Below are 23,267 nucleotides of genomic sequence, written 5' to 3' on the forward strand. Positions count from 1 at the left end.
GAGAACCAGACAGAGAGACACAGAGGACAAAGTGAGGACATCAGGTCTCTTCATGTTTTTGCTTTGCTTCTGATTTATTGTCATTGTCCAGCAGATAATGATTCACATCAGGGTTCAAACCTCCACCAAAGGTTGTGTTGAAACTGAGTAGTATAGGAGAGCCACCGGTCCAATCACTTCTCTACACCAACAGCTGTTTGACACAAGACTTTACACACAGCAGCTGCTCACACACACACAGTCAAACTCTGACTTTATCTAAGCTGGAAATGTTTATGTCAACTATTGATTCATGTTTTAACAAACTGTTGGAAGTTAATGCAGCTATTAGCATCTGATCAGAGTCTATGTGTCTGTTTGATTCTACTGATTATGTGAGATTACACCAGAGATGAGAGAAAAGAGAGAAAGAGATCAACATCTGATATTCTGCTGGTCCTGGAGATTTACTGCACAGGACGGATCTTCATGCTGATGGCCTTCAGGGAGTAGTTCCAGCCCTTCCAGTGGTACCATTCCACTCCAAGATAATCTATACTGTCATCAGCCCCCCAGCGATAAACACCGTTGGGGTTTGCATAGTGACAGCTCTTGTACCAGAACGCCCCCAGACGTATTTTGGGACAGTTGGAGCTTGAAGAGTCCTGGTCTTTGTCGAAGGTGGAGAACTTCTGTTCATTGTGATAACTCAGGGAGTCTCCTACAGAATCACAGGTGTATAATCACATTACTGAAATTTTCTCTTACAACATTTAAGTCACTACTGAAAAAACATTTAACACACATGGTCATTCTCTTGGTTCTTTTAGTTCTTTATTGATTATTTTTAACCATTTAAAAACGTTTGTTTTTTCTCATTTGCAGCACATATACTCTTTTTTCCCTCCTAAATTGCTTTGCTATAATTTTTAATTGTTTTGTTTTCTTTTGTTTGTCTTTAATTTGGATTTGTCTTGTAAAGCACTTTGTAGCTGGCCTTTGAAAGGTGTTATATAGATTATTATATTCTAACTACTGTAAGTGTTATCATTACTTACAGTGCTACCACTTTACCAGGTCCTGTTACTGCTGTTACTACTGCAGCTTTCAGAGCTGCTTCAACAACTCAACTTCTAGACGTCAGAGTCTGAGCTCAGATCAGATACTAAAGCTCAGCTGAAAGCTCCTCATGTGTAGGACTGAAACATTTTCACTCTAAGTGGCTCTATCACAGAAATAATTCTACTCCCAGCAGCTTTCAGTGCTCCTGAAATGATCATTACAGAGTACAGAACTTCAGTACAGAACTTTATCCGACTGAACGACTCTTTTATAAATTGGGGTCTGGGTGGACCTCAGATCTGTCTGTAGACTCAAAGCTGGTTTATCTTTGTCTGTTCAGTGACAGTGGTAACAACTGTTCATGTGTCCTTGTGCTCTAACTTCTCCTTTTAACTCACCCGCCCCTCCATCGATGAATCCAGACACTTGCAGTTTGTATCCGTCACATTCTGTACCAACAGAGAACGAGGAGTACCGAGCAAACACTTTCTTTCCATCAAAGTCTTCCATGTCGACCAGCAGCTCGTTTTTTCTCTCATTTGTCAGGGAGTGGATGTTTTTAAGACCTGCACACACACACACATTTACAAACTGAGTACAGATTAACATTTTGTTGAGATCTGTCCATAATTCAATGAAACATTCTTTGTCACTGAGATTGATGAAGGAAACTGACGTGAAGACTTGAGTTACAAACTTTGTCACAGTCCTGTTTCTGGATTTACACAGTAGAGTTTTATATTTGTATTTTATCACACTGAGTTTCATGTAGTCTCATGACTGTTTGGATCAGTTTCTCACCGAGCCAGTACTCTCCAGTAGCGCTACCAAAGCCAAACTTATACTGGTCCCAGGGCCTGTAGAAGTTCACTGAGCCGTCCATCCTCCTCTGGAACACCTGGGGGACAGGTCATGTTTCCAAAACAGTGTTTTTACAGGTATGTGATTTATTGTGACAGTCCAACAGGAAGTGTTTGTACTGAAAACCACTCAGCTGAGACTTGATGAAGTACTCACCGTCCACCCTCCTCCTACTGACTCCATGTCACAGTACACCTACACACAAACACATTCATTAGTTAATGTGATCCTTCAGCTGAATCTACATCCAAATGTACTACAACCTGTACTACTACTGCTGCTGATGCTAAAACTATATCCACTTGTATCTGTGCTTGTTGACTGTGTTGCTGTCAGAGACGATCATTGTCTCCACATGGTGACGACTCATCTCAGAACAACATTTTTATCATCTAAACATGAAAGCAGATGTGTCCCAGACAGGTGAAGTGTACCTGGACAGCAGACCTTCCTCCAACAGGATAGATGGTGTACACTCCACTGGGTTTGCTCTGGTTTTGTTTGTGGATGTCGCTGCAGTCCATCGGGTAGGTGAGCGCATCACCGCTGATCAACAGCGGAGCAAAGAGGAGGATGAGGAGTGGAATCATCTGGAACAGAGGAGATGTCGTCATCTAGACTTGGAGTAAGGTTTGAAACCTTTACATTTTTATCATGTTGAGTTCTAGTTTTCGTGGCATGATGTGGGAAAACTGAGGAGTGAGGGACCATACAGAAACAGACTGAGAAAGGTTCAGGAATCTTTGAGAAGATTAGCATGAAAGCAGCAGGACTCATCTAGAGTCATTGTGGTAAACCTGGGCTTTCTCCACAGAGCAAGCATAGATACAGCCCATACAAACAAGTTGAACAGTGTAAAAGCAACATGAGTAGAACAGTTAGATTATCATCTGAATTAAACTGTGTGTAAAACATAAAGTTGTGCGTTAGGTCAACTTGTAAAATTGTGGATGTTCTGGTTTTGTATTTGTCCAATGTAGCTGTTGGACTTATTCCACCTTTTTTGCTGTGTTCGCGTTTCTGACTCAAGTGTTGAGTAAATATAATGCTCCTCTTTAGCCGCAGTCAAATCTCAGTGCACCAAGTCAGACAGCAGCATTGTTAGAGTCACCAGCAGCCCTCAGTGCCTGTAGCCACACCAGGCAAATAATCAACTGTCCCCACTGCAAACTGGTCTACTGTGTGTCCCAGCCTCTCTCTGTGTGATACAGAGACAGGACTGTTTCCCTCTGCATATGGTAAAAGGCACTTTTATGGAGTGATGTTTCAGTACAACTTACCTTCATTGTCAGGTTTCTGCTGAAATGAGGTGATCAAAGTCCTGATGTGGATCTGTCTGGAAGCCATGAAAACACAGTCAAATAAGAACAGAAGAAACCAGAGTTCAGTCAGTAAATTTACTGTGCAATTTAAATTTAGTGCAATTTACTGCGATATCAAAAATCAGCCACAAACTTTATCTCAGCCTATTTTGGAAATATAGCTTTTGACCAAGACATTTTGATTTGTAAAAATCACAGAGGACCTGTGTGAGACCCTGGAGGAGCTGATGATATTAATGTTCACACTACATCTAAGTCATGTGTGATGTCTGTTGGTGGGATGCTCACCTGTCTGAACTCACCTGCAGGTCAAACTGAAGAGATGTTGTGTCTTCACCTTCAGAGGAAACAGAGACAAACTGCTGCTTCTCCTTCAGTCTGACAAACTCTCTCAGCTTCACTACTTATATCTACAGAAGGCTCAGTGATGTCACACCTCTCTGACCATCTACAAATACACATATATATATTTAGTTTAAAACAAACAGTCCAACATCAACAGATGAATATAAGGCTCACACACTCTTGATAAGTATTACAGCAACAACATTTCACAATGCCGACAAACTGCCTTGGTCAAGTACAACTTACATGTTAACAGTACAAACATATTTTGATACTGTAATCATTATTACAAAATTCCTTAAACAGGAGTGGACACAGTTCACTGACAGGTCTCTGTAGAGCACTGGTTATAGTTTTAACTAGAACACGGTGAACTTAGGGTCTTTAAAATCCATCCTAAAACCAAGGACCTTCATGGCTAGTAAGGCAAGTGAAGTTTACACCCCAACTTTTCAAAGTGGTCCGACCTCACTTTAATGCAGTTGCATCACAAAAGTGTGCAACTGCATTATTTCCACTTGGCCAAAATCCCCAAGATTCAGACATCTGCTGTCCTTGAAATGCTTAAGTTGTCCCAGTTCAGTCAACCATTTTTCATATGGTTTGGAGACTTCACCAGGGATGGTTGTATCCCATCCACACTTAGCCTTGCAAAGATCTCTGAGAATCTGTTTTGCTTTTAGTACACAGGGGGCAGCAAGACCTAGCAGGTTGTAAAATGTCCTGACAGTAGAAAGTATAGCTCATCTGGTGAGACACCTGTTTCTGACTGTAATCTGGAATCCAAATGTGTCATTTTCAATATTCCAAAACATCCCAAGAGCCCTTTCCACAGGTGGCTTTTCTCTGTCCAGGTCCAGGTTTCTAATGTGCTTGGCTTTGTGTTCCTCTGGCATAGCAGGACAACATGGCTATTGCTAACCCACTTTGTGTAAATCCTCCTTTAGCACACAGTTCACTGAGATTCTTGACAAGCTTTCCTCTCTGTTGCTATGGATTTAGGGCAGTCATCAACATAAACATTTGGTTTAATGGTGTCAACTGTGATTGCATCAAATTGTCTGTCTAACTACAGTTTTTTGCAGAACAAAATTAGTACAGCTTGGGGAATAGATGGCCCTGGACAGGTGCATTTTCATTCGATATTGTTCTAAACTTTGGCTTGTGTCACCATCTGGCCACCACAGAAATCTCAGGAAGTTTGAATCCTCCTCATGATCTTGAACTTGGTGGGTCATCCATTCATCTGTCATGATTGCAATCTGTTCCTGGTAGAACCTCAGCAGGACACCTAGAAGAGAGTTGGCCAAGTCTGCTTGTTGAGTGATGATCATTTGATGGCACCTTCTCTGCATGACCCTGGGCAATTGCATCTTTCATGAAAGCCTTGTACTCTTCCGCACAGGCATCATCTTTATGAATTTCTAAGCAAGGTAATGACCTCAGGGTTCAGATGGTAGTTGTTGGGCATGATGACATCACTATTACGAAGTGGGACTTTCAGGTCACACTTGATACCACCTGCATAAATTTGTGGTTTTCAGCTGACATTTGAAGTTTTCCTTTCATACTCTCACTCTGGCAAATTGTGGTGGTACTGGTTTACAAGAGGGTTTTTGAGTTGGTCAATAGAAATACGGTTTACTGATGCCACTGGTTAAAACTGTAATCAGGGTGAAAAGTTTGTTTGTTGGCAAGTAGAACAGAAAAGGAGTCAATCTGTTTTTGCTAAAAAAAAAAAAAAAACTGCTTACACAAGTTTTTGTTGAAATTGTTGAGTGAACATGTGGAAACCTTTCTTGTTTGCACAATAAGCAAACTACAAACTAAAAACTGTTGCAATGAAGCAGCAGCCTCCACACTCTCAAGGTCATGAGGAGGATATACAGTGGAATTCATGTGGCTTATAAACTCAGAAAGATTCAGTATAATCATCTAAAATAATTTTTAACCTTCTGAAATCAGAGAGGCCATCCAAATGTTTCCAAAAGATACAATACTGTGCAGGTCTTTAGATCCATTAGATTTGTTGTTTTAGCAATACTATAATGGTCATATATAATTATTTCTCTCTTTATTAGAATACAATCAGGAAATACAGGAAATGTGTATGCAGTATTCAAACAGAAAAAAGTAGCACTAACCTGGCTCTCTTGAATCTAAATGGAAAGGAACCCTAATTAATGTCATTGCTAACACCTGTATTTGTCCTACTATTTCATGTCCAAATGACTGCTGTGAAAAGGGCATATTACACCAGGTTTGTGCAAGACATGCTTGAGCATTACCTACACATGTATAAGTTTAACTCATTTGAAACTTGGAAATATAAGACCACCTTTCAATGCCATGGATCACAGAATTTGACAGACATTGTTTTGCATCAGCCAGGCCACTCTCAAAGGGAAATCCACAAACAAACTGGATACTCAAGATGTGGTATTCAAGTGCAATCATATTTGGAGAGAAGAACAGCTGATAAAACACAGACAGTCATGAACTGGCCTCCACAGAGTCTAGACCTGAATATTATAGAGGCAGTATGGGATCACCTGGACAGAGAAAGACATAAAAGGCAAATCTGGGAAGTGCTAAAAGAAGCCTAATATAATATACCAGATGATCACTTCAGAAAACCTCAAGACAGTCTCCTCAAAAGAGTTCAATATGTGCTTTTGCCTGTAGAAGCCGTTTTGTTCTGATTTTTTTTTTTAAATTCTGTGTACATATCTCCTGTATTTTCAGTTTGTATCTTAATAAAGACACAGAAAATAAACAAGGGTGGTCATTAAAACTTTGCTAAAACAACAAAGCTATTGGTGGCCTAAGACAGTGCACAGTACTATAGAAAATGTGAATTTAAAAAAAATGTCTATGAATTCTTGTGTTGTACAGTGATGATTAACCCCTGCGGGAGTTATAAAGACATAATGACATTGTATGATCACTAGTGTTGCAAAATATTCCTTTTGCAACACTAATTGCATCATTATTTGTTGTGGTATTCTGTATCTCAGCCAAAAAGGCATTGACTATAGGAGCTATAAGAGACAAGATTTTCTGTTTTTGAGGTAGAGGGCCACTTGCACATCAACCTGAGGGCTGTGAGTAACTGTAGAACGTTTTCAACTGACTTCACCTGTGAGTTCAGAGCTCTTTCTTTAATAAGTTAGATAAATGAAGAGAGGTTTTCTCTCTCTCAATTTGCTTCTTGCAACTCTAGTAACACACACATTCACACACACACTATTCAGAATGTGTTATGGTCGATTTCAGCAACTGTTTTTAATTTTTTATAGGTTTCAAAGCAGAAGACAGTTTCTTGTTTCTCACTCCTGTTACCAAAACCCATGTGTCATTTAAAAAGCATGTCTAATAGCATGTTAACTAATTTCTTTGTTTCTACCTCAAACGTTTGTTGAAAAAAAACATGTGAATAATAATATTTGTAATTAAAAAATTCACAATATATGTTTGTATATGTTTTTCTAAAAAGATTTTTTAAACTGAAGTAACACTTTAACCTTTCTCCTACTTCAGATCCATACCTCGACCTGAAGCCTGACTTTTGAAGCAGACCTGATGGAGAACGGTTCAGACTTGTTCGTACTATTGACATATTACTGCAGAGAACAAGCTGCCAGCTTGAAAACAATGATTTACACTGTTTGTGTTTCTGAGTGAATGAAGAGTCGACAGTATATTAACAGTGTTTGGAGCCACCAGGAACCTGAACTCATATAATCAATATCAAACAAATGTTAATGTTAATAATATTAATTATAACATTAAATAACGTTAACGGTACCTGAACATGATGAGATGGAGCATCATAAACTCCAACTACAGCAGCTTTCAGTTCTGTATGACCTCTGGGAGTGTCCTATGGTGTCTGGTCCTGTGGGTTGCAGGATGGGGCCTCCATGGATCTGGTTTACTGTCACACATATAAATGGAAACATTTCAGCCATCAGCTTTATTGTTATTATTAGTACAATGTTAGGAACTTCTGTCAGATCAGTTGTTGTTAGTCCTCCAGTTAGTTTTTGTTCAGCAGAGGCCTCTAAATCATGTCCATACATCAAACTGACCACATGAATATGTTGCTGAAGAACTTTGAGTTTGTTGCTTGAAGACTTTTCCTCTGACTGTTCTGTCCAGGTAATTGAAAATTAGCCACAGATATGTATCAGTGTATCACATCTTGCACATTAAGGCTGCAGTCAATCATGTTTCAGTGACTTCTGAGATTTTTATTCCCTGACTTTAATCTGTTGTCATATTATCACTGACATCCTTTGATTTGTTCAAATTTCTTGGACTGTTTGCTGTTTTAAGAATTTACACTAAATTCATAACTCTTTTGACCATGTGACAAATTCAGTGAATTACTAATACTATAATACTAATAAATTATGGAAACCAGTAAGAAACTGTGTCAAAAGGACAAGTCTGTCTCTAGACTGTACAGAATTAAAAACTAAACTTCATTATAAACTTTATACAGTTCACATCTGAACATTACAAACTGTGTGACAGAGTGAGGAAACTCCATCCAAATCCATTTCTTTGTAACTGAGTGTATGTTTAAAGAGTATTGACATTAAAATTAATACCAGAATTCATACCTCTCACAATATTAAGTATTAATATGTGTATTATGTGAAGAAGGTATAGTTGTAGTTTGTCAGTGTGACCAGTAGAGGGCAGTGATGTGTCATCAGGAGGTAAAGCAACAGAGAACCAGACAGAGAGACACAGGGGACAAAGTGAGGACATCAGGTCACTTCATGTTTTTGCTTTGCTTCTGATTTATTTTCATTGTCCAGCAGATAATGATTCACATCAGGGTTCAAACCTCCAAAGGTTATGTTGAAACTGAGTAGTACAGGAGAGCCAGAGTAGTATAGGAGAGTTCAATCACTTCTCTACACCAACAGCTGTTTGACACAAGACTTTACACACAGCAGCTGCTCACACACACAGTCAAACTCTGACTTTATCTAAGCTGGAAATGTTTATGTCAACTATTGATTCATGTTTTAACAAACTGTTGGAAGTTAATGCAGCTATTAGCATCTGATCAGAGTCTATGTGTCTGTTTGATTCTACTGATTATGTGAGATTACACCAGAGATGAGAGAAAAGAGAGAAAGAGATCAACATCTGATATTCTGCTGGTCCTGGAGATTTACTGCACAGGACGGATCTTCATGCTGATGGCCTTCAGGGAGTAGTACCAGCCCTTCCAGTGGTACCACTCCACTCCAAAATTACCTACAGTGCTATCAGCCCCCCAGCGATAAACACCGTTGGGGTTTGCATACTGACAGCTCTTGTACCAGAACGCCCCTACGCGTAGTTTGGCACAGTTGTAGCTTGAAGAGTCCTGGTCTTTGTCAAAGGTAGAGAACTTCTGTCCACTGTGATAAGTCAGGGAGTCTCCTACAGAATCACAGGTGTATAATCACATTACATTACTAATGATGATACCAATAGTACGTTTTAATCTTTTAGATCCCTCTTAAAGACCCACTTCTCAGGGCTTAGGTTCTGAAATTTTCTCTTACAGCATTTAAGTCACAACTGAAAAAACATTTAACAAACATGGTCATTCTCTTGGTTCTTTTTGTTTTCTTTATTGATCATTTTTAACCATTTAAAAATGTTCGTTTTTTTCTCATTTGCAACACATTTGCTCTTTGTCCCTCCTAAATTACTCTATAATTTTTAACTGTTCCATTTTCTTTTCTCTTTAATTTGCATTTTGTCTTGTAAAGCACTATGTAGCTGGCCTTTGAAAGGTGTTATATAGATAAAGTTTATTATATTCTAAGTACTGTTATAAGTGTTATCATTACTTACAGTAGTAGGACTACTGGCTGTTATGCTACCACTTTACCAGGTCCTGTTCATGCTGTCTTTGTCTGTTCAGTGACAGTGGTAACAACTGTTCATGTGTCCTTGTGCTCTAACTTCTCCTTTTAACTCACCCGCCCCTCCATTGATGAATCCAGACACTTGCAGTTTGTATCCGTCACATTCTGTACCAACAGAGAACGAGGAGTACCGAGCAAACACTTTCTTTCCATCAAAGTCCTCCATGTCGACCAGCAGCTCGTTTTTTCTCTCATTTGTCAGGGAGTGGATGTTTTTAAGACCTGCACACACACACACATTTACTTAACTGAGTACAGATTAACATTTTGTTGAGATCTGTCCATAATTCAATGAAACATTCTTTGTCACTGAGATTGATGAAGGAAATTGACGTGAAGACTTGAGTTACAAACTTTGTCACAGTCCTGTTTCTGGATTTACACAGTAGAATTTTATATTTGTATTTTATCACACTGAGTTTCATGTAGTCTCATGACTGTTTGGATCAGTTTCTCACCGAGCCAGTACTCTCCAGCAGCGCTACCAAAGCCAAACTTGTACTGGTTCCAGGGCCTGTAGAAGTTCACTGAGCCGTCCATCCTCCTCTGGAACACCTGGGGGACAGGTCATGTTTCCAAAACAGTGTTTTTACAGGTATGAGATTTATTGTGACAGTCCAACAGGAAGTGTTTGTAGTGAAAACCACTCAGCTGTGACTTGATGAAGTACTCACCGTCCACCCTCCTCCGACTGACTCCATGTCACAGTACACCTACACACAAAGACATTAGTTAATGTGATCCTTCAGCTGAATCTACATCAAAATGTACTACAACCTGTACTACTACTGCTGCTGATGCTAAAACCATCTCCACTTGTATCTGTGCTTGTTGACTGTGTTGCTGTCAGAGACGATCAGTGTCTCCACATGGTGACGACTCATCTCAGAACAACATCTTTATCATCTAAACATGAAACCACATGTGTCCCAGACAGGTGAAGTGTACCTGGACAGCAGACCTGTCTCCAACAGGATAGATGGTGTACACTCCACTGGGTTTGCTCTTGTCTTCTTTATGGATGTCGCTGCAGTCCATCGGGTGGATGAGATCACCACCGCTGATCAACAGCGGAGCAAAGAGGAGGATGAGGAGTGGACTCATCTGGAACAGAGGAGATGTCGTCATCTAGACTTGGAGTAAGGTTTGAAACCTTTACATTTTTATCATGTTGACTTCTAGTTTCGTGGCATGATGTGGGAAAACTGAGGACTGAGGGACCATACAGAAACAGACTGAGAAAGGTTCAGGAATCTTTGAGAAGATTAGCATGAAAGCAGCAGGACTCATCTAGAGTCATCGTGGTAAACCTGGGCTTTCTCCACAGAGCAAATATAGCTACAGCTCATACAAACAAGTTGAACAGTGTAAAAGAAACATAAGTAGAACAGTTAGATTATCATATGAATTAAACTGCGTAAAACATAAAGTTGTGCGTTAGGTCAACTTGTAAAATTGTGGATGTTCTGGTTTTGTATTTGTCCAATGTAGCTGTTGGACTTATTCCACCTTTTTTGCTGTGTTCGCGTTTCTGACTCAAGTGTTGAGTAAATATAATGCTCCTCTATAGCTGCAGTCAAACCTCAGTGCACCAAGTCAAACAGCATTGTTAGAGTCACCAGCAGCCCTCAGTGCCTGTAGCCACACCAGGCAAATAATCAACTGTCCCCACTGCAAACTGGTCTACTGTGTGTCCCAGCCTCTCTCTGTGTGATACAGAGACAGGACTGTTTCCCTCTGCATATGGTAAAAGGCACCTTTATGGAGTCATGTTTCAGTACGACTTACCTTCATTGTCAGGTTTCTGCTGAAATGAGGTGATCAAAGTCCTGATGTGGATCTGTCTGGAAGCCATGAAAACACAATCAAATAAGAAGAGAAGAAACCAGAGTCCAGTCAGTAAATTTACTGTGCAATTCAAATTTAGTGCAATTTACTGCGATATCAAAAATCAGTCACAAACTTTATCTCAACCTATTTTGGAAATATAGCTTTTGACTAAGACATTTTATTTTTTATTTTTTTTAAATCACAGGGGACCTGTGTGAGACCCTGGAGGAGCTGATGATATTAATGTTCACACTACATCTAAGTCATGTGTGATGTCTGTTGGTGGGATGCTCACCTGTCTGAACTCACCTGCAGGTCAAACTGAAGAGACGTTGTGTCTTCACCTTCAGAGGAAACAGAGACAAACTGCTGCTTCTCCTTCAGTCTGACAAACTCTCACAGCTTCACTACTTATATCTACAGAAGGCTCAGTGATGTCACACCTCTCTGTCCATCTACAAATACACATATATGTATTTAGTTTAAAACTGAACTGACTGAAGATTCTGTTCCCTTCTTCAGCACTGTAGTAAGGGTTGATTGTAGATTTCAGAAACTCAGAACTAAGTTTGTTCCATTTGTTAATAATTATTTTCTCAATGCTTTTGCAGAATAGTAGAAGAGGAAACTTTGGAATAATTCAATATTTGAACGAGCTCACATGAGACATAAAAAGAACTTAAAACATGAGGAAGGGGTTGGTATCACTGGACTCTAAGTTACAGCAGTAACATGATGGTGATGTTGGAAGAGTACATGAAATTGGAATTAAAACACATCATGGCTCAATAAAACTGTTGTGTGGTGTGTGTGCCAACGCTCACACCCTCTTGATAAGTATTACAGCAACAACATTTCACAATGCTGGCAAACCGCCTTGGTCAAGTACAACTTACATGTTAACAGTAAAAATACATTTTGATACTGTAATCATTATTACAAAATTCCTTAAACAGGAGTGGACACAGTTGACTGACAGGTCTCTATAGAGCACTGGTTATAGTTTTAACTAGAACACTGTAACTTAAGGTCTTTAAAATCCATCCTAAAACCAAGGACCTTCTGGGAGCAGAATCCTCCACAATAACAACGAGGTCTCCAGGTTGAAAATTCCTTGTATCTGTATTGCACTTATTTCTCTGTTGCATGATTGGAGTGTATTCTCTGACCCATCTCCTCCAGAAAACAGCTGCTACATCTTGTACCTGTCACCATCTCCTTCTAGAGCACAGGTCCTCCTTAGTGAACAGCCCCGAAGGCATGACAGGGTTAGTTTTGAGAAGAAGTAGGTAATAAGGTGTTAAAGGTTCCACATCATTCAAAGTCATTTGTTACCGTAGTGATTGGTCCATCTGTCATTATTGCTTCCACCTTACATTAGACTGTTTACAAGGCCTCATCATCAAGAACTTGTTTTCGTACCTTAATGAGTTTCTTCAATGAACCTCCATGGTGAGCGCCAGATGCTAGATTAAATATCCACTGTATTCCTTCTTGGAGTAGATTTCTATGGATTTTGTCATGGTGAAGTTCTTTTACTGATTTTTCAAGCTCCTTTTGTGATTGATCACAGTACTGCTACAGCATAGAAATCTGCATATTTCATTGATGCAGGGGTTAGTGTCCAAAAGTGAAGATTACACCCCAACTTTTCAAAGTGGTCCGACCTCACTTTAATACAGTTGCATCAAAACAGTGTGCAACTGCATTATTTCAAAAATCCCCAAGATTCAGACATCTGCTGTCCTTGAAATGCTTAAGTTGTCCCAGTTCAGTCAACCATTTTTCATATGGTTTGGAGACTTCACCAGGGATGGTTGTATCCCATCCACACCTGGCCTTGCAAAGATCTCTGAGAATCTGTTTTGCTTTAATACACAGGGGGGAGCAAGACCTAGCAGGTCATAAAATGTCCTAACAGTAGAAAGTATAGCTCATCTGGTGAGACACCTGTTTCTGATTGTAATCTGGAATCCAAATGTGTCATTTTCAATATTCCAGTACATCCCAGGAGCCCTTTCCACAGGTGGCTTTTCTCTGCCCAGGTCCAGGTTTCTAATGTGCTTGGCTTTGTGTTCCTCTGGCATAGCAGGACAACATGGCTATTGCTAACCCACTTTGTTAGTTTAAATCCTCCTTTAGCACACAGTTCACTGAGATTCTTGACAAGCTTCTCTCTCTGTTGCTATGGATTTAGGGCAGTCATCAACAGAAACATTTGGTTTAATGGTGTCAACTGTGATCGCATCAAATTGTCTGTCTAACTGCAGTTTTTTGCAGAACAAAATTAGTACAGCTTGGGGAATAGATGGCCCTGGACAGGTGCATTTTCATTCGATATTGTTCTAAACTTTGGCTTGTGTCACCATCTGGCCACCACAGAAATCTCAGCAAGTTTGAATCCTCCTCATGATCTTGAACTTGGTGGGTCATCCATTCATCTGTCATGATTGCAATCTGTTCCTGGCAGAACCTCAGCAGGACACCTAGAAGAGAGTTGGCCAAGTCTGCTTGTTGAGTGATGATCATTTGATGGCACCTTCTCTGCATGACCCTGGGCAATTGCATCTTTCATGAAAGCCTTGTACTCTTCCTCACCGGCATCATCTTTATGAATTTCTAAGCAAGGTAATGACCTCAGGGTTCAGCTATATGGTAGTTGTTGGGCATGATGACATCACTATTATGAAATGGCACTTTCAGGTCACACTTGATACCACCTGCATAAATTTGTGGTCTTCAGCTGACATTTGGGGTTTTTCTTCATACTCTCACTCTGGCAAATGTGGTGGTACTGGTTTACAAGAGGGTTTTTGAGTTGTTCAATAGAAATACGGTTTACTGATGCCACTGGTTAAAACTGTAATCAGGGTAAAAGTTTGTTTGTTGGCAAGTAGAACAGAAAAGGAGTCAATCTGTTTTTGCTGAAAAACTGCTTACACAAGTTTTTGTTGAAATTGTTGAGTGAACATGTGGAAACCTTTCTTGTTTGCAGAATAAGCAAACTACAAACTAAAAACTGTTGCAATGAAGCAGCAGCCTCCACACTCTCAAGGTCATGAGAAGGATATACAGTGGAATTCATGTGGCTTATAAACTCAGAAAGATTCAGTAAAATCATCTAAAATAATCTTTAACCTTCTGAAATCGGAGATGTCATCCAAATGTTTCCAAAAGATACAATACTGTGCAGGTCTTTAGATCCATTAGATTTGTTGTTTTAGCAATACTATAATGGTCATATATAATTATTTCTCACTTTATTAGAAAACAATCAGTAAATACAGGAAATGTGTATGCAGTATTCAAAAACAGAAAAAAGTAGCACTAACCTGGCTCTCTTGAATCTAAATGGAAAGGAACCCTAATTAATGTCATTGCTAACACCTGTATTTGTCCTACTATTTAGTCCAAATGACTGCTGTGAAAAAGGCGTATTACACCAGGTTTGTGCAAGACATGCTTGAGCACAGAATTTGACAGACATAATTTTGCATCAGCCAGGCCACTCTCAAAGGGAAATCCGCAAACAAACTGGATACTCAAGATGTGGTATTCAAGTGAAATCATATTTGGAGAGAAGAACAGCTGATAAAACACAGACAGTCATGAACTGGTCTCCACAGAGTCCAGACCTGAATATTATAGAGGCAGTATGGGATCACCTGGACAGAGAAAGACATAAAAGGCAATTCTGGGAAGTGCTAAAAGAAGCCTGGTATAATACACCAGATGATCACTTCAGAAAACCTCAAGACAGTCTCCTCAAAAAAGTTCAAGATGTGTTTTTGCCTGTAGAAGCAAGAAAATTTTGTGTTTTTTTAAATTCTGTGTACATATCTCCTGTATTTTCAGTTTGTATCTTAATAAAGACACTGAAAATAAACAAGGGTGGTCATTAAAACTTTGCTAAAACAACAAAGCTATTGGTGGCCTAAGACAGTGCACAGTACTATAGAAAATGTGAATTTAAAAAAAATGTCTATGAATTGGTGTGATGTCATAAGTCATAATGACCTTGTATGATCACTAGAGTTGCAAAATATTCCTTTTGCAACAATAAAGTTGCAAAATATTCCTTTTGCAACACTAGAGTTGCAAAATATTCCTTTTGCAACACTAATTGCATCATTATTTGTTTATTTGTATTTTTAGATTTTCTGTTTTTGAGGTAGAGGGCCCCTTGCACATCAGCCTGAGGGCTGTGAGTAACTGTAGAACATTTTCAACTGACTTCACCTGTGAGTTCAGAGCTCTTTCTTTAATAAGTTAGATAAATGAAGAGAGGTTTTCTCTCTCTCAATTTGCTTCTTGCAACTCTAGTAACACACACATTCACACACACACTATTCAGAATGTGTTATGGTTGGTCAAAAGCAGAAGACGGTTTCTTGTTTCTGAGTCCTGTTACCAAAACCCATGTGTCATTTAAAAAGCATGTCTAACAGCATGTTAACTAATTTCTTTGTTTCCACCTCAAAAAAGTTTGTTGAAAAAACATGTTAATAATAATGATATTTGTAACTAAAAAAATCACAATATATGTTTTTATATATTTTTCTAAAAAGATTTTTTAAACTGAAGTAACACTTTAACCTTTCTCCTACTTCAGATCCATACCTCGACCTGAAGCCTGACAACGGTTCAGACTTGTTCGTACTATCTCACATATTACTGCAGAGAACAAGCTGCCAGCTTGAAAACAATGATTTACACTGTTTGTGTTTCTGAGTGAATGAAGAGTCGACAGTATAGTAACAGTATTTGGAGCCACCAGGAACCTGAACTCATATAATCAATATAAAACAAATGTTAATATTAATAATATTAATAATATCATTAAATAATGTTAACTGTACCTGGACATGATGAGATGGAGCCTCATAAACTCCAACTACAGCAGCCTTCAGTTCTGTATGATCTCTGGGAGTGTCCTGTGGTGTCTGGTCCTGTGGGTTGCAGGATGGGGCCTCCATGGATCTGGTTTACTGTCACACATATAAATAGAAACATTTCAGCCATCAGCTTTATTGTTATTATTAGTACAATGTTAGGAACTTCTGTCAGATCAGTTGTTGTTAGTCCTACAATTAGTTTTTGTTCAGCAGAAGCCTCTAAATGTAGCATTATCATGTCCATACATCAAACTGACCACAGGAATATGTTGCTGAAGAACTTTCAGTTTGTTGCTTGAAGACTTTTCCTCTGACTGTTCCTGCCTCGACCTGAGTCTTCAGTCTGTTGGGAGAAGCAGAAATGTGATCAGTCTCCTGTTCCTCTCAGCTCCCACTCTCAATTATTTCATCAGTTTTAATGTAGAGTGACGTCCACACACCTGCAGTGCTGCTTTATTCCAGCAGGTGGCAGCAGACAGACCACAGCCTGGACTCCAGACAGAGAGTATTGGATCGAACTAGTATTGATAAGAGTGGTAATATTGATCAATCCTAATGATACCATCCACCCTCTAGTCTGCTTCTAATAAATGGCAGGATGTTCCTTTACAGCAGAGTTTTCCTGAGTAGTTGACAACAAAAACCTTCAATTGTTGGAAGAACGTGAAAAATAAAATAAATGACTGAACATCCATAAACATCTTCAGTTAAAAACATAACTACATATACTGCTCTTGATTTCGGCGGGTCTGTGTGAAGTCTACATGAAAAGTAAGTCAACTAGTTGATTGGTACTAGTTAGCTAACTGCAGTCAGAACACAGGTCAGCAGAGCTGGTGTACGGTGTTAAATCAGACAGTTAGCTCCCATAGTTCTCCAGTATCGTATCAGGACCAGTCTGCACATTATTTCACTTCATGACAGGACATTAATTCGACATGTGTAGGACTTACATGAGATATTTTAATAACAGATTCACTCTGCAGCAGCAGCGGCTCCATGTTGGCTGTGGAGGAGAAAAAGCCGCCAAATGTGGCCACTAGGTGTCGCAATGCACCTGTGTAAACATACGGCGGGTTCACTGAGACTGAATAATCAAGAAATTCGTCTTTCCTAACCACTTTCCTTGCATTCAGGTGTCACAGGTGCGTCCAAGGGTCTCAGATGCATTCAGATGATTTTATACATAAAAGTGTACAGGTGTCTCAAGTGTCTACAGGTGTCTCAGGTATACCTAGATATTTTCTCTGGAGTCAGTTTGTCAGTATTTTTTCTTTAAAATTTTTTGTCAACTCTCAACCAATGTAAACATTTTCATATCATTTGTTTTTGTTTAAATCTTTTAAAAATTGAAAATTAGCCACAGATATGTATCAGTGTATCACATCTTGCACATTAAGGCTGCAGTCAGTCATGTTTCAGTGACTTCTGAGATTTTTATTCCCTGACTTTAATCTGTTGTCATATTATCACTGACATCCTTTGATTTGTTCAAATTTCTTGGACTGTTTGCTGTTTTAAGTTACACTAAATTCATAACTTTTTGTGACCATGTGACAAATTCAGTGAATTACTGAGAAGTTCTGAAAAAACTAAACTCAAATGTTTGGGAGGGATAATAGTTATCCCTCCCAAACATCTGTCTCTAGACTGTACAGAATTAAAAACTGAACTTTATTATAAACTTTATACAGTTCACATCTGTACATTACAAACTGTGTGACAGTGTGAGGAAACTCCATCCAAATCCATTTCTTTGTAACTGAGTGTATATTTAGAGTATTTACATTAAAATAACAATTAATACCAGAATTCATACCTCTCACAATATTAAGTATTAATATGTGTATTATGTGAAGAAGGTATAGTTGTAGTTTGTCAGTGTGACCAGCAGAGGGCAGTGATGTGTCATCAGGAGGTAAAGCAACAGAGAACCAGACAGAGAGACACAGGGGACAAAGTGAGGACATCAGGTCTCTTCATGTTTTTGCTTTGCTTCTGATTTATTGTCATTGTCCAGCAGATAATGATTCACATCAGGGTTCAAACCTCCACCAAAGGTTGTGTTGAAACTGAGTAGTATAGGAGAGCCACCGGTCCAATCACTTCTCTACACCAACAGCTGTTTGACACAAGACTTTACACACAGCAGCTGCTCACACACACAGTCAAACTCTGACTTTATCTAAGCTGGAAATGTTTATGTCAACTATTGATTCATGTTTTAACAAACTGTGTTGGAAGTTAATGCAGCTATTAGCATCTGATCAGAGTCTATGTGTCTGTTTGTTTCTATTGATTATGTGAGATTACACCAGAGATGAGAGAAAAGAGAGAAAGAGATCAACATCTGATATTCTGCTGGTCCTGGAGATTTACTGCACAGGACGGATCTTCATGCTGATGGTCTTCAGGGAGTAGTTCCAGCCCTTCCAAAGCTTCCACTCCACTCCAACATGCTTTAAAGTGCTATCAGCCCCCCAGCGATAAACACCGTTGGGGTTTGCATGGTGACAGTCGTTGTACCAGAACGCCCCCAGGTAGCTTTTGGCACAGTTGGAGCTTGAAGAGTCCTGGTCTTTGTCAAAGGTGGAGAACTTCTGTCCATTGTGATAACTCAGGGAGTCTCCTACAGAAACACAGGTGTATAATCACATTACATTACTAATACTAATAGTACTTAGGACTACTGGCTGTTATGCTACCACTTTACCAGGTCCTGTTCATGCTGTTACTACTGCAGCTCTCAGAGCTGCTTCAACAACTCAGCTTCTAGACGTCAGAGTCTGAGCTCAGATCAGATACTAAAGCCCAGCTGAAAGCTCCTCATGTGTAGGACTGAAACATTTTCACTCTATCACAGAAATGATTCTCCTCCCAGCAGCTTTCAGTGCTCATGAAATGATCATTACAGAGTACAGAACTTCAGTACAGAACTTTATCCGACTGAACGACTCTTTTATAAACTGGGGTCTGGGTGGACCTCAGATCTGTCTGTAGACTCAAAGCTGGTTTATCTTTGTCTGTTCAGTGACAGTGGTAACAACTGTTCATGTGTCCTTGTGCTCTAACTTCTCCTTTTAACTCACCCGCCCCTCCATCAATGAATCCAGACACTTGCAGTTTGTATCCGTCACAATCTGTACCAACAGAGAACGAGGAGTACCGAGCAAACACTTTCTTTCCATCAAAGTCTTCCATGTCGACCAGCAGCTCGTTTTTTCTCTCATTTGTCAGGGAGTGGATGTTTTTAAGACCTGCACACACACACACATTTACAAACTGAGTACAGATTAACATTTTGTTGAGATCTGTCCATAATTCAATGAAAACTTCTTTGTCACTGAGATTGATGAAGAAAACTGATGTGAAGACTTGAGTTACAAACTTTGTCACAGTCCTGTTTCTGGATTTACACAGTAGAGTTTTATATTTGTATTTTATCACACTGAGTTTCATGTAGTCTCATGACTGTTTGGATCAGTTTCTCACCGAGCCAGTACTCTCCAGCAGCGCTACCAAAGCCGAACTTGTACTGGTCCCAGGGCCTGTAGAAGTTCACTGAGCCATCCATCCTCCTCTGGAACACCTGGGGGACAGGTCATGTTTCCAAAACAGTGTTTTTACAGGTATGAGATTTATTGTGACAGTCCAACAGCAAGTGTTTGTACTGAAAACAACTCAGCTGTGACTTGATGAAGTACTCACCGTCCACCCTCCTCCAACTGACTCCATGTCACAGTACACCTACACACAAAGACATTCATTAGTAAATGTGATCCTTCAGCTGAATCTACATCCAAATGTACTACAACCTGTACTACTACTGCTGCTGATGCTAAAGCTATCTCCACTTGTATCTGTGCTTGTTGACTGTGTTGCTGTCAGAGACGATCAGTGTCTTCACATGGTGACGACTCATCTCAGAACAACATCTTTATCATCTAAACATGAAAGCACATGTGTCCCAGACAGGTGAAGTGTACCTGGACAGCAGACCTTCCACCAACTGGATAGATGGTGTACACTCCACTGGGTTTGCTCTTGTCTTTATGGATGTCGCTGCAGTCCATCGGGTGGATGAGATCACCACCGCTGATCAACAGCGGAGCAAAGAGGAGGATGATGAGTGGAATCATCTGGAACAGAGGAGATGTCGTCATCTAGACTTGGAGTAAGGTTTGAAACCTTTACATTTTTATCATGTTGACTTCTAGTTTCGTGGCATGATGTGGGAAAACTGAGGACTGAGGGACCATACAGAAACAGACTGAGAAAGGTTCAGGAATCTTTCTGAGTGTAAATCTCAGTGCACCAAGTCAGACAACAGCATTGTTAGAGTCACCAGCAGCCCTCAGTGCCTGTAGCCACACCAGGCGAATAATCAACTGTCCCCACTGCAAACTGGTCTACTGTGTGTCCCAGCCTCTCTCTGTGTGATACAGAGACAGGACTGTTTCCCTCTGCATATGGTAAAAGGCACCTTTATGGAGTCATGCTTGAGTATGACTTACCTTCATTGTCTGCTGAAATTAGGTGATCAAACTCCTGATGTGGGTCTGTCTGGAAGCCATGAAAACACAATCAAATAAGAAGAGAAGAAAACAGAGTTCAGTCAGTAAATTTACTGTGTGGCTCAAATTTAGTGTAATTTACTGCGATATCAAAAAACTGTCACAAACTTTATTTCAACCTATTTTGGAAATATAGCTTTTGACTAAGACATTTTAATTTTTTTTTAAAAATCACAGGGGACCTGTGTGAGACCCTGGAGGAGCTGATGATATTAGTGCTCACTCTACATCTAAGTCATGTGTGATGTCTGTTGGTGGGATGTTCACCTGTCTGAACTCACCTGCAGGTCAAACTGAAGAGACGTTGTGTCTTCACCTTCAGAGGAAACAGAGACAAACTGCTGCTTCTCCTTCAGTCTGACAAACTCTCACAGCTTCACTACTTATATCTACAGAAGGCTCAGTGATGTCACACCTCTCTGACCATCTACAAATACACATATATGTATTTAGCTTAAAACTGAACTGACTGAAGATTCTGTTCCCTTCTTCAGCACTGTAGTAAGGGATGATTGTAAATTTAAGAAACTCAGAACTAAGTTTGTTCTCAATGCTTTTGCAGAATAGTAGAAGAGGAAACTTTGGAATAATTCAATATTTGAACGAGCTCACATGAGACATAAAAAGAACTTAAAACATGAGGAAGGGGTTGGTATCACTGGACTCTAAGTTACAGCAGTAACATGATGGTGATGTTGGAAGAGTACATGAAATTGGAATTAAAACACATCATGGCTCAATAAAACTGTTGTGTGGTGTGTGTGCCAACGCTCACACACTCTTGATAAGTATTACAGCAACAACATTTCACAATGCTGGCAAACCGCCTTGGTCAAGTACAACTTACATGTTAACAGTAAAAATACATTTTGATACTGTAATCATTATTACAAAATTCCTTAAACAGGAGTGGACACAGTTGACTGACAGGTCTCTATAGAGCACTGGTTATAGTTTTAACTAGAACACTGTAACTTAAGGTCTTTAAAATCCATCCTAAAACCAAGGACCTTCTGGGAGCAGAATCATCCACAATAACAACGAGGTCTCCAGGTTGAAAATTCCTTGTATGTGCATTGCACTTATTTCTCTGTTGCATGATTGGAGTGTATTCTCTGACCCATCTCCTCCAGAAAAGAGCTGCTACATCTTGTACCTGTCACCATCTCCTTCTAGAGCACAGGTCCTCCTTAGTGAACAGCCCCGAAGGCATGACAGGGTTAGTTTTGAGAAGAAGTAGGTAATAAGGTGTTAAAGGTTCCACATCATTCAAAGTCATTTGTTACCGTAGTGGTATGTCCATCTGTCATTATTGCTTCCACCTTACATTAGACTGTTTACAAGGCCTCATGACTTAATGAGTCTCTCCAATGCACCTCTATGGCGAGCGCCAGATGCTGGATTAAATATCCACTGTATTCCTTCTTGGAGTAGATTTCTATGGATTTTGTCATGGTGAAGTTCTTTTACTGATTGTTCAAGCTCCTTTTGTGATTGATCACAGTACTGCAACAGAATAGAAATCTGCATATTTCAGGGGTTAGTGTCCAAACTGCTAGCAACCTCAAGATTGGATTGCATGGCTAGTAAGGCAAGTGAAGATTACACCCCAACTTTTCAAAGTGGTCCAACCTCACTTTAATGCCGTTGCATCACAAAAGTGTGCAACTGCATTATTTCCACTTGGCCAAAATCCCCAAGATTCAGACATCTGCTGTCCTTGAAATGCTTAAGTTGTCCCAGTTCAGTCAACCATTTTTCATATGGTTTGGAGACTTCACCAGGGATGGTTGTATCCCATCCGCACTTAGCCTTGCAAAGATCTCTGAGAATCTGTTTTGCTTTAATACACAGGGGGGAGCAAGACCTAGCAGGTCGTAAAATGTCCTGACAGTAGAAAGTATAGCTCATCTGGTGAGACACCTGTTTCTGATTGTAATCTGGAATCCAAATGTGTCATTTTCAATATTCCAGTACATCCCAGGAGCCCTTTCCACAGGTGGCTTTTCTCTGCCCAGGTCCAGGTTTCTAATGTGCTTGGCTTTGTGTTCCTCTGGCATAGCAGCCAGGACAACATGGCTATTGCTAACCCACTTTGTTAGTTTAAATCCTCCTTTAGCACACAGTTCACTGAGATTCTTGACAAGCTACTCTCTCTGTTGCTATGGATTTAGGGCAGTCATCAACAGAAACATTTGGTTTAATGGTGTCAACTGTGATTGCATCAAATTCTCTGTCTAACTGCAGTTTTTTGCAGAACAAAATTAGTACAGCTTGGGGAATAGATGGCCCTGGACAGGTGCATTTTCATTCGATATTGTTCTAAACTTTGGCTTGTGTCACCATCTGGCCACCACAGAAATCTCAGCAAGTTTGAATCCTCCTCATGATCTTGAACTTGGTGGGTCATCCATTCATCTGTCATGATTGCAATCTGTTCCTGGCAGAACCTCAGCAGGA

General features: G+C 39.8%; 3 protein-coding genes across 9 annotated transcripts; all 3 read right to left on the reverse strand.

The window, feature by feature from the left end:
- Positions 1-49: 49 nt before the first annotated feature.
- On the reverse strand, positions 50-21,164 carry LOC108874717 (microfibril-associated glycoprotein 4). 7 transcript variants are annotated; one of them, XM_051066298.1, is made up of 7 exons: positions 21,089-21,164; positions 3,183-3,238; positions 2,337-2,492; positions 2,059-2,097; positions 1,843-1,939; positions 1,440-1,607; positions 50-700 (listed from the first exon to the last, which is right to left on the reverse strand). In XM_051066298.1, the coding sequence occupies exons 2-7, from the start codon at positions 3,186-3,188 to the stop codon at positions 447-449; spliced, it is 720 nt and encodes a 239-aa protein (XP_050922255.1). In that variant the 5' UTR covers positions 3,189-3,238; positions 21,089-21,164; the 3' UTR covers positions 50-446. The 7 variants fall into 7 exon arrangements, with proteins under 7 accessions (XP_050922255.1, XP_050922254.1, XP_050922253.1 ...); XM_051066297.1 differs by having other exon boundaries at positions 21,075-21,164; XM_051066296.1 differs by lacking the exon at positions 21,089-21,164 and adding an exon at positions 11,634-11,724.
- LOC108874719 (microfibril-associated glycoprotein 4) lies at positions 8,361-11,725 on the reverse strand. Its single transcript, XM_018663242.2, has 7 exons — positions 11,648-11,725; positions 11,297-11,352; positions 10,457-10,612; positions 10,183-10,221; positions 9,967-10,063; positions 9,563-9,730; positions 8,361-9,014 (listed from the first exon to the last, which is right to left on the reverse strand). Exons 2-7 carry the CDS (start codon positions 11,300-11,302, stop codon positions 8,761-8,763), a joined length of 720 nt encoding a protein of 239 aa, XP_018518758.1. The 5' UTR covers positions 11,303-11,352; positions 11,648-11,725; the 3' UTR covers positions 8,361-8,760.
- LOC108874720 (microfibril-associated glycoprotein 4-like) lies at positions 18,452-21,166 on the reverse strand. Its single transcript, XM_018663243.2, has 7 exons — positions 21,089-21,166; positions 20,748-20,796; positions 20,220-20,372; positions 19,942-19,980; positions 19,726-19,822; positions 19,323-19,490; positions 18,452-18,862 (listed from the first exon to the last, which is right to left on the reverse strand). The coding sequence occupies exons 2-7, from the start codon at positions 20,751-20,753 to the stop codon at positions 18,609-18,611; spliced, it is 717 nt and encodes a 238-aa protein (XP_018518759.1). The 5' UTR covers positions 20,754-20,796; positions 21,089-21,166; the 3' UTR covers positions 18,452-18,608.
- Positions 21,167-23,267: the final 2,101 nt, after the last annotated feature.

This window comes from Lates calcarifer, linkage group LG23 (genome assembly GCF_001640805.2).
Source record: "Lates calcarifer isolate ASB-BC8 linkage group LG23, TLL_Latcal_v3, whole genome shotgun sequence".
Classification (NCBI taxonomy): Eukaryota; Metazoa; Chordata; class Actinopteri; family Centropomidae; genus Lates; species Lates calcarifer.

Excerpts from the sequence above, each read along its gene's own strand:
- LOC108874720 (XM_018663243.2), bottom strand. Across the intron at positions 19,981-20,219 it reads GTGGAAGGTCTGCTGTCCAG|GTGTACTGTGACATGGAGTC; the intron begins GTACACTTCACC and ends CTTTGTGTGTAG. Across the intron at positions 18,863-19,322 it reads ATTCATTGATGGAGGGGCGG|GAGACTCCCTGAGTTATCAC; the intron begins GTGAGTTAAAAG and ends GTGTTTCTGTAG.
- LOC108874717 (XM_051066298.1), bottom strand. Across the intron at positions 2,098-2,336 it reads GAGGAAGGTCTGCTGTCCAG|GTGTACTGTGACATGGAGTC; the intron begins GTACACTTCACC and ends GTTTGTGTGTAG. Across the intron at positions 701-1,439 it reads ATTCATCGATGGAGGGGCGG|GAGACTCCCTGAGTTATCAC; the intron begins GTGAGTTAAAAG and ends GTGATTCTGTAG.
- LOC108874719 (XM_018663242.2), bottom strand. Across the intron at positions 10,064-10,182 it reads CAGTCGGAGGAGGGTGGACG|GTGTTCCAGAGGAGGATGGA; the intron begins GTGAGTACTTCA and ends CCTGTCCCCCAG. Across the intron at positions 9,731-9,966 it reads TGCTGGAGAGTACTGGCTCG|GTCTTAAAAACATCCACTCC; the intron begins GTGAGAAACTGA and ends GTGTGTGTGCAG.